This window comes from Meles meles, chromosome 3, assembly GCF_922984935.1.
Source record: "Meles meles chromosome 3, mMelMel3.1 paternal haplotype, whole genome shotgun sequence".
NCBI classification, from domain to species: domain Eukaryota; kingdom Metazoa; phylum Chordata; class Mammalia; order Carnivora; family Mustelidae; genus Meles; species Meles meles.
The window spans coordinates 85,867,369-85,884,854 of record NC_060068.1 but is presented as its reverse complement, the minus strand read 5'-3'; the positions used below and the strand labels follow the sequence as shown (position 1 = coordinate 85,884,854).

At 39.5% G+C, this 17,486-nt stretch overlaps 1 protein-coding gene across 1 annotated transcript in view; it reads left to right on the top strand.

The window, feature by feature from the left end:
• The first annotated feature begins 582 nt into the window (after positions 1-582).
• SLC30A5 (solute carrier family 30 member 5) overlaps positions 583-17,486 on the top strand; it is a 35,556-nt gene continuing 18,652 nt past the window's right edge. The window contains exons 1-4 of the mRNA XM_046000576.1: positions 583-916; positions 10,360-10,482; positions 11,677-11,743; positions 13,199-13,284. Coding sequence (XP_045856532.1) covers positions 822-916; positions 10,360-10,482; positions 11,677-11,743; positions 13,199-13,284 — 371 coding nt within the window. The 5' untranslated portion in view covers positions 583-821. The remainder of the gene's footprint in view (positions 917-10,359; positions 10,483-11,676; positions 11,744-13,198; positions 13,285-17,486) is intronic.

The following is a 17,486-nucleotide window of genomic DNA, read 5'->3' as shown; positions in this document are numbered from 1 at the left end:
CTATTCTAGACATTTTCCACGTAACACAAATAATCCTTCCAACAACTCTGTAATATAAATATTTCTATTCCTATTTTACAAATTTAAAAATTGAGGTACAGAAAGGCCAGTGAACAATTATTAAGTGGCAGAGCTGGGATTCACACAAATACAGTAAAAAGAGCCTATGTTCCTAAATTTTTACCAACAGAAAAATAACCCTAATAAGGCCTGGTCCTACCTGGGCAAGTTTTACTGAGGTACCAGGGTTAAGTAGCATAGTTTAGCAACAGGATTTCGTAAAAGATATTCTAGTCTATTCAATCACACGTTGTCCATTTTCCCTACCCTCTTCCGCGGTGCTACAGGAACCCGCTGTTTTCCTGACGGCCCAGAGGTGGCGCTGCAGGGACAGGTAAGGGCAGAGGTAGAGTGGATGGGAGGGGCTGATCCGGAGCTAGGGTACGATTCGTCACCCGGCGGTAGGCGGAACCTAAAGAAGGGCAAAAGAAAGCGAGTGTTCGGTTGTGCGCAGGCGCAAGGCTGGGCACTCCCCCAGGAGTGAGGGCTGCTGGGCCCGATGACGTGGCCTGGCAACGTCCGCCCCGGTGCGCCTCCAGGGAACCCGGCGCCCCTGGAACTGCCAGCGGCCTAGTCCCGACGCGCGTGTGCTTGTGAGCCAGAGCCCGGGACAGCGGCGGCGGCGGCGGTCGGGCCTGCAGGGACACGACGGGGCCGCTGCCATGGGGGAGTGACGCGCCTGCGCCCGCTGTTCCGCAGTAGCGGTGAGACATGAGGAAACCCCGCGTCGGGGGCAGTGGCGGCGGCTCCTAAGCCCCGGAATGGAGGAGAAATACGGCGGGGAGGTGCTAGCCGGCCCCGGCAGCGGCGGCGGCGGCGGCGGTGGCCTTGGGCCCGTGGACGTGCCCAGCGCTCGGTAAGAGACGGACGCGGCTCGCGCCTCCGGAGCGCCTCTCTCCCGCGCCTGCGCTCGCTGGCTCGCTCACTCGCGCACCCGGACGCGCGCGGGCACCCGCGTCCCTACCGTCCCGCTGACAGCCCGGAACGCCCTCAGCCCAGCACGCGTCCCACAGGGGTCCGTCCCGTCCCAGTGCTGCCCGCGCCTGCGGCTTTCATTGGCTCTCGCGTTGCCCGCTGCAGAATGAACGCTCTAAAGCCCAGAGAGGTTCTGCTTGAGTTTCTGGTTTCCGAGGCACACCGTTAATCTTCCCTCTGCCAGCCAGTTCACGGGAGGGGTTTTTCTGGTCTGTGACAACCCTTTCCCTTGGCTCTTTCTCCCTGAAATAGTAGTTTAGTGACTAGTTGACCTTTCTGACGTCTCCCTGCCTAAGTTAGGGGAAGGTGTCACCATCTTCAGGCGAAGAAACTAAAGTACAAACGGATGAACTTCGACATTCAGGTTAACCCCGCGCATCAAAAATTCAGCCCGTCATCTAGCTTTCTTTTCCTTGGCTTCTTTTATTATTAAATGAGAAATGTGTGCTCATTGTTTTAAAAAAAAAAAAAAAACAACCTCAGACGCTACAAAAATTCGTAGACTAAAAAGCGAAAATTCCTCTCTACCGCTGCTCCCTCCTATGTTCCCACAAACCTCCCAGAGGTAAGTACAGTCACCACTTTCGAGCGTGTCCTTGATCTGTCTTAAGTTCTGAGGTAGTGTCAAAGAGGTACAAAATACTGCCCAACAGTGTTGTTGGAATTTGGTATTCATTGTCTTCATTTTTAATGAGGTTCAGTTTTTTTCGCTCTTCAATACTTTTTTTGAGATTTAAAGTTTGTTTTGATAAGTTCTTTGGAACTGTAGAAATAGCATTGCTAATATAATTTTTTTTTTTAGTGAAAACATTTGAAATGCTGGGACAGAACTTAGGTCCACTGCATTTTTGTAGTTTAAGTTTAATTTTCTAATCTGTTATAAATAACAGCATATCAGATACTATTTACTGAGGTATGACAAGTAAATGCAGTAGGCGACTCGTCTAGATTTTGGTAGCAGAAGGGGGGAAATGCTGTAAAGGATAAATAGGTCTGTTAAAACTGGACTAGGGTGGTAAAGTATCGTAACCATGTTAAATTTTCTGAAGTTGATAACTTTTCTGATTTTATAAGAAAATGTACATATTCTTAGGAAATCAAGTATTTAGAAGTATGATGTAGGTAACTTATTTTTAGTTGAGGGAAAAAAAGCCTGTATTTAGAGAGATAATAAGGCAAATGAGACATTTAACAATGAGGGAATCCAGGTAAAGGGCATACTATTCTTGCCACTTTTCTGTAAACTGGAAATTATGTTTAAACAAATAGTTTAAAGTTACTGTTTATTCAAGAGATTATTTTCTTAGGTAGATGTGGCAAAGAGTCTTTTGCTGTCCTATTGTATTATTTGCTTAGCAGAACTGCCCCTCTATTGTAGCTCATTGCAGAATCCAATTCAACTCAGGAGTGGTGAATTTTCAGTAGATTACAAATTGCAAGAATTTTCCTTTGTGTAGACTAATAATGAAATACAAGTTAAAATCTGCAACAAAAACTAGTTTTAAAATCCTTTGATTGTGGATATTTTTGTGCCTGAATTCACAAAAAAAGAATTGTTTCAAATGTTTCTATCTGGCTTCTGTAAGGCCTCTTTGCAGGAAAGAGGGTGACAGTCAACATTTGTTGAACAACCGTGCTGGATTTGCTTTGAGTGTAGCATCTCACTTAATACTTACAACAGTGCTGTAGACTACTTAACACACTCTTGTTTCACAGATCAAAAACTGAGACATAGAAAAAAGTTTATTTTCCCAGCTAGTAAGTGAGAGTCCATTATCCTAAACCCCATTCATTTCACACACTGTGTTTTGTTTGCTGGAGAACCATGAACTGCTGTAATGGGCAAAGCTAAGAAGCACATTTAAACCCAAACCGAAATTTCAGTAATTTCAGGTTTAGAGAACCAGAGATTTTTGTACTCTTTCACATAAAAGACCAATGATAACATTTGATGAAACTAGTTGATGGCAAATAATGATTTATCAGTTGGGTAGGTGGAATGTATCTCCCTGAGTCCCCCAGAGTCAGTGAGTGACTCAAGGACCACTGCCCCTGTTGAAGAGCATTTTTCTCCTAAACACCCTCCCCCATCTTTCCCTCATAGTAAATGAAGCTGTCCACTGTTTTCCTGCACAATATGAACTGCAGATATCTACTTACTAGTATGTGGTTATTTAGCCTTATCTAGTGGTTCATCTCTAGCCCAAGAGGAAGACCTCACTAATGAGGCTTTAAAAATCAGAGAGTCCAGAAATTCCTGGGTGTCTCAGTCCATTAAGCAAGTCTGCCTTCAGCTAGGTTTTGTTCTCAGGGTCTTGGGATTGAGCCCCGAATCAGGCTCCCTTCCCAGCGGAGAGCCTGCTTCTCCCTCTCCCACTGTTGCTCCCTGTGCTTGTCCTTTCTCTCTCTCTTTCTGTGTCTCTCTCTCAAATGAATAAGTAAAATCTTTTTTAAAAAAATTAATGTTTTAGGGGCGTCTGGTGGCTCAGTGGGTTAAAGCCTCTGTCTTCGGCTCAGGTCATGATCCCAGGGTCCTGGGATCCGAGCCCCATATGGGGCTCTCTGTTCAGCAGGGAACCTGCTTCCTCCTCTCTCTCTGCCTGCCTCTCTGCCTACTTGTGATCTATGTATGTCAAATAAAATCTTTTTTAAAAATTAATGTTTTATAAATAAATAATCAGAGTCCAACTTTTAACTAAATGTTAAAATAATTTTCCTGATTTAATAATGGTAGCAAAAATCTGGAACGTATATTACATGAAAAATCATATAACTGTCAACATATGTATATGATTGTAAATATGTGAATATATGAAATATGCATATTTCATACATGAAGATGCAAAGGAAAAGGTTTGAAAGGATGACCATTTGGTCACCTATGAGGAGAAAATTAGGAATGATTTTATCTAAAACTTTAATAACAAGCAGCTACTCAGAAATTACTTTTATAATCTTTATTTTTTTTTTTTTTAAGATTTTATTTATTTATTTGACAGACAGAGATCACAAGTAGGCAGAGCGGCAGGCAAAGAGAGAGGAAGGGAAGCATTCTCCCCACCAAGCAGAGAGCCCGGTGCGGGGCTTGATCCCAGGATCCTGGGATCATGACCTGAGCTGAAGGCAGAGGCTTTAACCCACTGAGCCACCCAGGCGCCCAATATAATCTTTATATTTTAAAAATTAAACGAGGAATAAAGAAAATTGGCATCAGATCATAATGGTAGTATTATCAAGAAGTATTTTACTTAGGGGCACCTGGGCGGCATAGTCAGTTGAGCACCCAGCTCTTGGTTTCAGATCAGATAGTGATCTCAGGGTCATGAGATCGCTCAGCATTTCAGGTTCCAGGTTCAGTGTGGTGTCTGAGAGTTTCTCTCCCTCTGCCTCTCCCACTCATGCTCTTTCTCTCTAAAGTAAATAAATCTTTTTTTTTTTAAGTATTTTACTCAAATTAATGTTCCTTATTACTAAATCTTGCCTTTGAAGTGCCAAATTTTTAAAGTTTAATTAATACTTCAAACGGAAATTGCTTAGAAATTGCGCACCTGGGTGGCTCGGTCAGTGAAGCGTCTGCCTTTGGCTCTGGTCATGATCCCAGGTGGGATCGAGCCCCCACTCCCCTCCCATCATGTTCCCGCCTCAGCAGGGAGCCTGCTTCTGCTTGTGCACTTTTACCCAGGCTCTCTCTCTGTTAAATAAATAAATAAAATCTTTAAAAAAACAAAAGAATTTCACATGTTGTCCTATCTTTTTAAAACAAGTATATTAAATATAATTTACCTTTTCCTTGATCTCTGGTCGACCATTCTGACCATCATCTGGTTAACTGACCTTAAATACAGTCATTCATTCAAAGGCTTGTTCCTAATCCTAGTATTTTGCATATGCTGCTCTCTGCTCCGCTTTCTTGTTTTGTAATTCCTGCTTAGTCTTTATTTTTATTTTTTTAAGTATGCTCCACACCCAGCATGGAGCCCAGTGCGTGACTTGAACTCATGATCCTGAGGTTGAGACCTGAGCTGGGATCAAGTGTCAGATGCTTAACCAACTGGGCCACCCAGGTACTCCAAATTCCTACTTAGTCTTTAATATACACTGAGATGTCCCAGATTCTAAAGATGGACCTTTGCTTACCAAGTTAGAGTTAGTTGCTTCCAGTATTCTTTTAAAACTGTATTACATATTAGGTCACATAAATACTTGTTTGATTGCCTGTCTTCCTTAGGCCTCAGACTCCTTGCGGACTGGGTCTGTATTACACATTAAATGTCGCAGATAGCTCCTAGAAATATGTTTAGTTATAAGTAACCTAATGAAGAGAACTTTAAACAAATAAGGAGATATTCTCACAGAAAAAAACCCAGACTTTGTTGGTATTTGGTCAGCACCTAAGTGATACCATCTAGGACCCAGATTCCTTGTCTTTACTCTCTGCCATCCTAAGCGTATTGGCTTTCATATTCAGGCTTGTTATAAGATGGATAAGTCTTTTAGATAATGTTAACATTTTGATAACATTTTTTAGATAAAGGTCCTCCCTTGAAGGCAGAAAGAAGACAAGTATTTCCAACTGCATCTATGCTATGCTTGAAGCCGCCGTGTCAGTCTTCCCTTAGGTCTCATTGGCCATGTATAGCATCTGGCATATAGTAAGTGTGCAAAGACTATTTGAAGAATGGCTGTATAGCCCCATGGAGAATATACAAGGCTCTTTGCTGACGTTGAGAATTCCCGGACTGCTGTGATTTTTTAATGTACTTCTGTTTTTCCTGGTCTTTGTTTTTTCCCTCCCTATCTTGACATTATTGTTCTTTGTTTCCTTGCCTCTATCCTGCTGCCTTATTATTGTACCTAATTAAAAGCTTAAGGAGTAAAGCCCCTGCGGTTTTGAGTGTTGCTATTTGATTTCATTCTTTTCTTTCATTCTGAGTCTATAGTTCAGTTGCTGATAGTTCAGATTGCCAGAAGCTTGATTGCCACTTAATGTACTGTATTATTGCATTATATATGTTACTGTATGAGATATCACCATATCACAAAGTATAGTTGTAGAATTAACATTCTTTTTTTTTTTTTTAATAAACATTTGCTGAGCACATATAATGCTGGTCCCTATGTTAGGAACTGATAAACACAGATTTCTAGCTCAACTTTTATTTTCATTGGCTAATTTTGAATTGCTACACTGACCAGAATATTTAATTAGTATTAATATAGCTAATATACTCAGTGTACCGAAGTCTATATGACTTTTTCTCTAGCTTAAATGGTCCAAAATATAAATAAATCTTAGGTTTTAATATGCTTTTTGTCTTCCGTATTTTTAAAGATGATTTTACTATTAGCGTGGGCCACCATGAATGTATAATTGAGAACAGTTTAGAATATAGGAACCCTCAAAGCCTTTGGATGAACTTTAATTTTCTGTGTGACGTATTACATGATCTTAGGGTTGTTGAGAACTAGCCCCATGTCAGTCTCCATGCTCAGTAGGGAGCCTGCTTATGATTCTCTCTCTCTCTCTCTCTCTCTCTCTGCCCCTACCCTGGCTTATGTGTTCTCTCTCTCTCAAGAAAAAAAAAAAAAAAAGCATACTTGGGCACCTGGCTGGCTTAGTCTGTAGAGCATGTGACTCTTGATCTCCAGGTGGTAAGTTCAAGCCCCACCTTGGGCATGGAGCCTGCTTAAAATTAAAAAAAAAAAAAAAAAAAAGCATACTTAAGAGCCATGGGCTGGACTCTAGCTAACTCTGTGGGCTTCAATTTCCCAATCTATAACATCAAAGACAATGAACTAGAAAATCCCTAAGGTGTTTCTTAGCTCTTAAATGTTAGCGTTGTTTTTTCTTGCACATGTACATTTACCATCACACCTGGACAGTTGCTAGAGACTTGGTAGATTTCCCTTGTTTTATTTTAGCCAGTCTGCAGAGAGTCCAAAAACAAATACACTTGATTTTTTGTTGCTGTTATAGCTATAACTTTAAATTTATTATTTTTCCAATACTCCTTTTTTCATTGAGATAAAATTTACCTATAATAAAATGCATAGATTTTAAAGATACAAGTTTGCATTTTTCACAAATGTGTATACCTATGTAACTTTCAGCTTAATCAAGCTATAGAACAATTTTTTTTTAAGATTTATATATTTAGGGGTGCCTGGGTGGCTCAGTAGGTTAAAGCCTCTGCCATCGGCTCAGGTCATGATCTCAAGGTCCTAGGATCAAGCCCAGCATCGGGCTCTCTGCTCAGCAGGGAGTCTACTTCCTCCTGTCTCTCTCTGCCTGCCTCTCTGCCTACTTTTGATCTCTGTCAAATAAATAAAATCTTTTAAAAAAATTCTTTAAAAAAATATAAATAAAAAATAAAGATTTATGTATTTAGAGAGAGCAAGCATGCTCAGGGGGTGGGGCATAGAGGGAGAGAAAGAATCTTGAGCCAACTGCCCGCTGAGCACGGAGCCTGACGCCTAACATAGGCTTGATCCCATGACCCTAGTATCATGACCCCAGCCAAAATTGAGTCGGGCACTTAAACAACTAACCCACTCAGGTGCCCCAAGCTATAAAACATTTTTGTCATCCCAGAAAATATGCTTGATCTTTGAAACATATTTTTATGTTCAACAAATGAGTTAAATAAGAATTTCTTTAAGGTGCTTTAGGATGTGGTGCGCCTGGGTGGCTCAGTGGGTTGAAGCCTCTGCCTTTGGCTCAGGTCATGATCCCACGGTCCTGGGATCGAGCCCCGCATCGGGCTCTCTGCTCAGCAGGGAGCCTTCTTCCTTCTCTCTCTCTCTGCCTGCCTCTCTGCCTCTCTGCCTACTTGTGATCTCTGTCTATCAAGTAAATAAATAAAATCTTTAAAAAAAAAAAAAAGGTGCTTTAGGATGTGATGTACATACACATTATTCCACAGTAACATTTTTATTAGCTTTTGGGTGATTAATTATCACATAGTTAAAATCCCCAGACTATGGGGCACCTGGGTGGCTCAGTGGGTTAAAACATCTGCCTTGGCTCAGGTCACGATCTCAGCATCCTGGGATCGAGCCCCGCATCAGGCTGTCTGCTCAGCAGGGAGTCTGCTTCCCTCTCTCTCTCTGCCTGCCTCTCTGCCTACTTGTGATCTCTCTCTCTGTGTCAAATAAATAAAAAAAAAAAAAAAATCCCCAGACTACACTATAAAACGCCCCCAGATGGTGTTCATAGTAAGAAAAAGCACTTTGGTCAAATCTTTTTTTTAATTTAGTATGATATTATCTGGACTAAAACAGAAAATGAGCCATCTTGGATGATAAAGATACTGAGATTCATTCTTTGAAGAACTGAAATTTATTTTAATAATTGCATCAAAATCTTCCTAAAATATATTTTTTGTGCCTTCTTAATCAAATTACTGTATGTTTAATATAGTTTAGCTCTTGTTAATTCAGTGCCATCTTACTGAGTTGTACATACTCATCAGTTTTTATATTATACCTTGATATCCCCATTGCATGCCAAATTATTTTAACTTTGTTTGAACGACTTTGGTTTCTTTTAAACTTCTGGATTTGCTTTTTGTATTTTTTTCTCCCATTGATAGAGACTTCTTATCCCTGTCAGTATGCCAGATGTGGACATCCCTCACACATCGTGTTTTGTTTTGTTTTCCCTTACACCTCCTTTTTAATGTAGTAACACCTGTTTGATGTAAACTTAAGAAGTCATGTACTTGAGTGGCTTGCACAAGATGTCCTATTAGGGTGAGGGAAAAAATACTAAGAATTTCACCACTTTATATCTCATTCTTTTTAATTTCTAATTTGTGTATGTTTTATAATGTATATAACATCAGTACAGTAATACACTTTTACAACATACAGATAAGTAGTGGGTTTCATGTGCAAAATTTTTTTTTTTACTGCTAGAGGGTTTATGATCAAAGACTACTACTACTACTAGGCTAGAAGACTAAGTAATTTCTTCCCTAATTTCAGTTTCTTTTTCAGGAGCTCTTTTTTCCTTCCTTTTAATGGAAGCCTTATTTTTTCATGCATTCAGTATTCTTATGTCTGAGAGAATATAATTTATAGTTCTTTTTGTTTTCTGCTGCTGTAACCTATGATCCCTTTGTCTTTTAGGTTTGTTGTTGATTTTGATTGGTCCCTCCTAAGCTTATCTTAAAAGGGGCTTTAAAGATTGATTATCCATGTTTACCATTCATATTTGAGGGAGCCCTAAAAAGCTAATTAGAACACCTGTGTGGGGCTTGTCCCTAGGGGATCCCTAAGAGGGTTCTGCTGAGAGATTGCAGCCTGGCTGTTAGGATATTAGAGGTTAAAGACGAAAAAGAGGTGGGGTGGAGTTAAGAAGGAAGGTTCCTTTTAATTTCCATGATTTTAGGGCACCTGGGTGGCTCAGTGGTTTGAGCTGCTGCCTTCGGCTCGGGTCGTGATCTCGGGGTCCTGGGATCGAGTCCCATGTCAGGCTCTCTGCTCGGCAGGGAGCCTGCTTCCCTTCCTCTCTCTGCCTCTCTGCCTACTTGTGATCTCTCTCTGTCAAATAAAAATAAATAAAATCTTAAAAAAAAAAAAAACTTTAATTTCCAGGATTTTATTCTAGCACCTCACCCCTCATCTCTGCTTTGCCTTATGTCTAGACCTCTCCAGAGACTAAGCCTCATGTGCCGTGTCATGATTGAGGAGAGCTAGTTGCCTAGCTGTGATGGGTAGGAATGTGGGGATCGGCTACCTGGAGGACTTGTTGATGCTGCTTCTCTTTTCAGCTCCCAAGGCCTTTCTGAGGTGCTTCAGATTCCTGAGCTTTTACACGGCTCTGTAGGGCAGGTTGCTTAACTTTTCAACCATGACTCTCACTGCACTCACATAGCAAAGCAGAGGAGGGGCAAACCTAAGGCATTTACCTTTCCTCTGTTACTTCTTACATTGTGCTCTTCTAGTTTCATCGCAGATAGAGTTTGGTGTCTCTTTTTATTCTCTTTGTTTGAAGTAACTGTTAAATTTTAAAAAGCAGATTACAAAGTAATCTGGACAACTCAATTAGCCAAGAACATATTTATTTTTAGTTTGGCCCCTTTTTTTGTTTTTTTAACAGATTGTGTCTATTAAAAAAGAATCTGGAAGTGTATGTACCAAGATATTAATAGCTGTTATGTGGATGGGGAGTTGTTTGGGTTTTTTGTTTTTGTTTTTTCATTTATTTTAATGAGTATCTGTGGTTTTCATAATGATCCCTAGTGTATAATAAGAAAAAAAATTACAGAGTTCCTTGTGATTTTAATGATACTGAAACTTGTTTCTGCTTTTACTTTTCAGATTAACAAAATATATTGTGTTACTTTGTTTCACTAAATTTTTGAAGGCTGTGGGACTTTTTGAATCATATGATCTCCTAAAAGCAGTTCACATTGTTCAGTTCATTTTTATATTAAAACTTGGGTGAGTGTCTGTATTCTTTTTTCCTTAATGTTTTATTTATTTGAAACTCTTGTTTTAACTGATTATCTCTAGGAAATTTTAGATAAAATATTTTGTGCTATTTATTCCTCCTTACACATTTATGATTAAGTTTTCAAAAAAATAAAATACCTAAGGTTAGAGGTACAAAGAGAATGACTCTTTTTTTTGAAGACTGTTATACTGTAATAGCTTGCCAAATCTCGACTTGTGTTATAGTTTGGGTTAGAGAGGTTTTTGCACGTTTCTTTCAATGTTCAGCTTAATAGAGGATTGCTGGATTTTCATGTCTGTTTTAGCATTCAGTCTATGCAGGATCTCACATCGGTTAGCTCTGAAGAGCTCCACTGTACACCCCTGAGAGAATAAGAGTGAAAAGGGCAGATAATTTCTTAGTATTTTCATAAAAATGGTTTTGACCCCACAGGCTTCCGAAGAGTGTCCAGGCCCTAGGGATTCCCAGACCATACCACTGGTGTAGGTCAGCCTTCCAGCAGGCATAGAATGTAACCTGAGACTTGTTCTGGCACAGATGTTCCTTATTTTCTAAGTTTAACTATGCTGGGCTTTGTTCACAATATGCTCCCTTCACAGTACAGGGTCCTCATATAAAATAAATTTTACATTATTCTGCACATTGTAAGAAATTCTTTCTGAATAAAGTTTCTTTGGACCTTGAGCGTGATAGTGACCACTCTCTGTAAATAAAAATCCATTATACTATAGGAAGTTAATTTTAGTAATTACGGAAAGTGATTCTTGACTAGGAAATTTTAAGTACCAGTTGTATGTATTTTTATATAACCATTTTGAGAATTTGAAAGGTGAGGGCATTCTTCATTTCTGTTATTTCTAGACTGTTACTAAGTTTTGGAGAAAATAGGTTGTTTTTTTTTGTTTTGTTTTGTTTTTTCGAATTTCAAATTATGAAAAAATATTGAGACTCTTTTCTTTTGTGGCTGGTGAACTGATTCTGAAGGCAATTACAAAATAAGAGTTCCCCAGATATTGCAGTGGAAGCCTTAGTAGAATAAATATTGTTTTCCAGTATAATTTTTTTAGAGGGTAACATACCTTTCAAGTTGTAGTATGTTTATTTAAAGTGAGAATCTTTACTGAACATCATACTTTATATATAAGATAAATATTAATATATTAATGTTTCCTTACTCACAGGACTGCATTTTTTATGGTTTTGTTTCAAAAGCCATTTTCTTCTGGAAAAAGTATTACCAAACACCAGGTAAGTTTTTGCCACAGTCCATTTTTCCTAGCACCTTCCTAGTCATTGGGCCAGGAGAAATGCTCTTTCGTTGATCAAATTACTTATGTGATTTAAGTACACACCAGAACATTTCCAGAGTTAAGTTGCTCTTGACTTGCCTTTTAGTATCAAGTCTTCAAGAGTAAACTGTACAAAGTATTAAGATAACAGAATGTTTAAAACTGGAGAAGAGAGTAGAAAAATTTTAAGGTATAAAGTAATTTTTTTTTTAAATGCAAGACTCTATTCTAAAGATTTCTAATTGAGACGTGGAGATATGGCCCAAAGCCTAGGACATAGGTCATTAGGAGGCAGATAAACCATAGAGGTTAAGAATGAAGCCTCTGGAGTCAGCCAGATTTCATGTTGTGTTTGTCCTCCTTACGAACTCTTACTTGGAACAAGTTACTTAATTTTTCTCTACCCCAATTTTCTTACCTGTAAAATGGAGTTAATAATACCTTTTCATGAAACTGTGAGGAATAAATGAATTAATACATATAAAGTTCTTGAAATAGTGCCTGGCATATAGTCAGCAAATAATTCGTATTAGCTGTCGCCCTTATCATCATCATCATTTTCTTTAGGCACCTGATGTTCAGGATGCATACCAGAAATCTCCAGCATTCTGTATTGTCATCTCATATTATTACCTCTTTGAACAGTAGTTAGACCCTACTACATGTTTACTTTGTGCAACAACTTAGAGTCCTGTGCCATGACTTTTTATTAGAATGACAAAGTTATGTACCTCTGTTTTAGAGACCATGCATGTTTTGAAAAACAGGATTAATATTTTAATGCCCATCATAACTTTTTTCCCTCTTTTCAAGTAATTCAAGCTCCGAATATCTAGTGGAAAAGAATTTAAAGACTAAAACATTACGTGTTCTAGCAAACTAGTGAGAAGCTAATGAAAAAAACCCACAAATTTGTATTTTATAGAAAAAGATCTCAAGATCTAACAACAGACAAGAACATAGAAAATGGAAAACACAATATGTCTTACAAATCTAGATTTAGTCAGGGGATCTTAACATTTCCTATTGCAGTTCAAAATATGCGATTATTTTTAAAAATACAATTATTGGGGTGCCTGGGTGGCTTAGTTGTTAACCATCAGCCTTCAGCTCAAGTCATGATCCCGGCGTCCTGGAATCAAGCCCCTCATCGGGCTCCCTGCTCAGCGGGAAGCCTGCTTCTCCTTCTTCCATTCCTCCTGCTTGTGTTCCCTCTCTTGCTCTGTCTCTCTGTCAAATAAATAAAAATCTTCATTAAAAAAATAATAATTAAAAAAATAAAAATGTAATTATTTAGCCTTTCAAATATTTAAGTGCTACCATTATTTTCTTTCCTTGTATATTTTATTTAAGATTTCAAGATACTAGCAAAACATATATGACTAAAATTTTTAACTTTTGTTTCCATTCATAGTGGATCAAAATATTTAAACATGCAGTTGCTGGGTGTATCATTTCACTCTTGTGGTTTTTTGGCCTCACTCTTTGTGGACCACTAAGGTAAATAAAAATGCATATTTTGAATGTTTATTTGTATTTCTTAATTTTGAATATTAGTTTTATTCCATTATATTTTATGTCAGGTATTTATGTTAAGTTATATTCAAATGCTTCTCTTACTCCTATAGCATTGGTTACAACTCAATATTTATATATGGGGGGTGCTGACAGAATCTGTTTAATACGTGGACTATCTTTTGGTGAACACTGTAAATGTATCATTCATGTTCTGTTGTGATATTTTACTAATTAAGAGTCCAAACAGTTTCAGAAAATTTTTAACATAGGTGATATTTTATCATCCATTGGTGATCCCTTTTAGCAACTGATTTTAGAAACTTAAAGGTCTGAAATGGTAAATGAAATCAATCAGTAGGAAAATCTTTGGGGCACCTGGGTGGCTCAGTCGGTTATGTATCTGCCCTTGGGTCAGGTCATGATCCCAGGGTCCTGGGATCAAGCCCCGAGTCAGGCTCTGTGCTTACTTGGGAGCCTGCTTCTTCAACTCCCTCTGCCTGCTTGTGCATATGCTCTCTCTAAAATAAATAAATAAAATCTTCAAAAAATCTTGGGACACCTGGTGGCTCAGTTGGCTAAGTGTCTTCCTTCAGCTCGGGTCATGATCTCAGGGTCCTGAGATCAAGTCCCACATTGGGCTACTGGCTCAGCAGGTAGTCTGCTTCTCACTCTACCCTTCCCCCTTGCTTGTGATCTCACTCTCTCTTTCTCTCAAATAAATCTTTTCTTAAAAAATTTATTTTCCATTAAATTATATTTTGTTCTGTATGTTATTAAATCACTTTCCCTATGTGTTAGGTAGGGAAGAAAGGTGGAATATTGTTAAATTCTTATTTGACTCCTTATTTATACTTATATTTCCTGCTTACAACCTGTCACTACTACCAGCTCCTCTGCCAACACTGCCCCTCTCATTCTTTTATGAAAACCATCAGGGGCCCCTGGGTTTTCGGCTCAAGCCATGATCTCGGGCTCTTGAGATCAAGCACTGCACTGGGCTCTATGCTTAACATGGAGTCTGCTTGTCCCTCTCCCTCTGTTCCTTCCCCTGCTTTTGCACTCTCTCTCTTAAATAAATTAATTAAATTTAATAAACAAAAGCAGCCATCATGCGGGGATCCCTAGGTGGCTCAGTCAGTTAAGTGTCCCAACTCTTGATTTTGGCTCAGGTCTTGAGATTGAGCCCTTATCAGGCTCTGTGCTGAGTGTGGAGCCTGCTTGGGATTGTCTCTCTGTTCTTCTCCCTCTACTCCCCATCCCTATTTGCAAAAGTGTGTACACACTCTCTCTCTAAAAAAGGAATTGCATGATTTTTTTTTTCTTTTTTAGGGAGGGGCAAAGGGAGAGAGAGAATCTTAAGCAGGTCCCCCACCCAGCGGGGAGCGCTATACTGGGCTCCGTCTCACAACCCAGAGACCATGACCTGAGCCAAAATCAAGAGTTGGACACCTAACCAACTGAGCCACCCAGATGCCCCATGCAATTTTTTCATTAGAAAGACTCCTTCAGGTGCCTGGGTGGCTCAGTCCTTAAGTGTCTGCCTTCAGCTCAGGTCATGATCCCGGGGTCCTGAGATCAAACCCCGTATCGGGTTCCCTGCTCTGCAGGAAGCCTGCTTCTCTCTCTCTCCAGCTCCCCCTGTTTGTGTTCCTTCTCTCACTGTTTCTATCAAATAAAGAAATAAAATCTTTTTTTTTTTTAATAAAATCTTTAAAAAAAAAAAAAAAAGGATTCCTGTGTTCTATAGCTTGTCTTATTTTAGGTTGGTATTACTCCACTGATACATTTATTTTCTTAAATTTTATCTCACAGTTATTAATAGAATTAAAGTTAGCACTGCTGTGTTCTGTGTTACAGATTTTCTAGTAAAGAGGAAAATGATAATTTTTCAAAAGAGCAGCTAAAAAATCTTAATATTTAGATCCTGTAAGCCCTGTTCTGGCTGGTGATAATGTTTTTCAGTTTTTTGGGTTTAGCTTTTTTAAAGATTTTATTTATTTGTCACAGAGAGAGAGAGAGAGAGAAAGCACAAGGAGGGGAAGTGGCAGGCAGAGGGAGAAGCAGACTCCCCACGGAGCAGGGAGCCCGATGTGGGACTCTATCCCAGGACCCTGGGATCATGACCAGAGCCAAAGGCATATCCTTAACAGCTGAGCTACCCAGGCAACCAGGTTCTTTTTTAATATTTTGTATATATAGAAGAGTAAATATGAATAAGAATATTTAAATAATAATAAAGCCACTTGGGTGGCTCAACCAGTTAAACATCTAACTCTGTTTTGGGGCTGGTCATGATCTCATGGGTAGTGGGATTGAGCCCCACATTGGGCTCCCTCTGTCCCTCCCCGCAGCTCTCTTTTTGGTCACTCATCTCTCTCTCTCTCTCTCTCTCAGATAAATAAATAAATCTTCAAAAAAACAATAAAGTGAACCTTCATGTATCTAGCACCCAGCCCCCAGAATAAAACCTTACCAATACCTTTGAAACCCTGTGTGCCACTCCTGACTGTGTCCCCATCTCCGCCTACCCTTGGGTGCAGTCAGCATCTTTAAGTTTTCTTTTTTTTTTAAAGATTTTATTTATTTGACAGAGGGACAGCCAGAGAGGGAACACAAGCAGGGGAGAGTGGGAAAGGGAGAAGCAGGCTCCCTGCTGAGCAGAAAACCCGACTCGGAGCTTGATCCCAGGACCCCAGCATCATGACCTGAGCTGAAGGCAGACACTTAATGACTTAGCCCCCCAGGCGCCCCCTAAGTTTTGCTTCTCATTTTCTTAGTTTTCTATATAGTTTTTTCACATCTGTATCTTTTTTCACGTGTGTCTTTTTTTATGTTTAACTTTGCAAGTTGTTTACTTTGTATGAGTAGAATTACATTGTCTGCATGTTCTACAGCATACTTTTCCTATTTATTTATTTTTAAGATTTTATTTTTTATTTGACAGAGAGAGAGAGAGATCACAAGTAGGCAGAGAGGCAGGCAGAGAGAGAGGGGGATCACAAGAGACAGGCCGAGCAGAGAGCCTGATGTGGGGCTTGATCCCAGGACCCTGAGATCATGACCCGAGCTGAAGGCAGAGGCTTAGCCCACTGAACCACCCAGGTGCCCCTACTTTTTCCATTTAATGTTATATTTGAGACTTGCCCATATTGATGCATATGATGTATATATATAGTTCATTCATTTGATGGCAGTTTTTTGAAATATGATTCATATACTGTAATATTCATTCTTTTAATTTTAATCCATTTGGGCTGTTATAACAGAAATACTGTGTCGACTGGGTGGCACTTTTTTTTTTTCCTTTTTTAAGATTTATTTATTTATTTTATAAGGAGCATGCATGAGTGGGGTGAGGAACAGAGCAAGAGAGAGAAGCCGACTCCCCACTGAGTGCAGAGCCTGATGTGAGGCTCGATCCCATGATCCTGAGATCATGATCTGAGATGAAATCAGGAATTGGAAGCTTAACCAACTGAGCAACCCAGGTGCCCCATAGACTGGGTGGCTTTTAAACAACATAGATTTATTTCTTAGTTCTGGAGATTGGCAAGTGTAATACCAAGGTGAGGCAAATTGTCTGGTGAGGGACTACTTCCTGGTTCATCGACAGCTATCTTTTCTCAGTAACCTCACATGGCAGAACGGGCAAAGAGAATACTCTTATGGTCTTTTTGATGAGGACTCTAATCTCATTCATGAGGGAGGGTTCCACCCTCGTGACCTATGTACCCCAAAGATCCCACTTCCAAACACCATGACGCTAGAGGTTAGATTTGACATGAATTTAAGGGGGACTCAAATATGCAGTCTATACCACATTTGAAGTGTACAATTCAGGGGCACCTAGGTGGCTCAGTGGGTTAAGCATCTGCCTTCAGCTCAGGTCATGATCCCAGGTCCTGGGATTGAGCCCCTCATCATCTCCTTGCTCAGCAGAGAGCCTGCTGCACCCCCTGCTTGTGCTCACTTATTGTCTCTCTCTGTCAAATAAATAAATCTTTAAAAAAAAAAAATTCTCTTAAAAATAAAAAAAAGGCGTACAATTCAGCATTTCTTAATATATTCATAGAATTTCATTCATTTTTATTGTTGTATAATAGTCTGTTGAATGGGCATATTCCTTATTACTTATTCTCTTACCAGTAACATTTAGGTTGGGGCTACTGCAGACAAAGCTGATA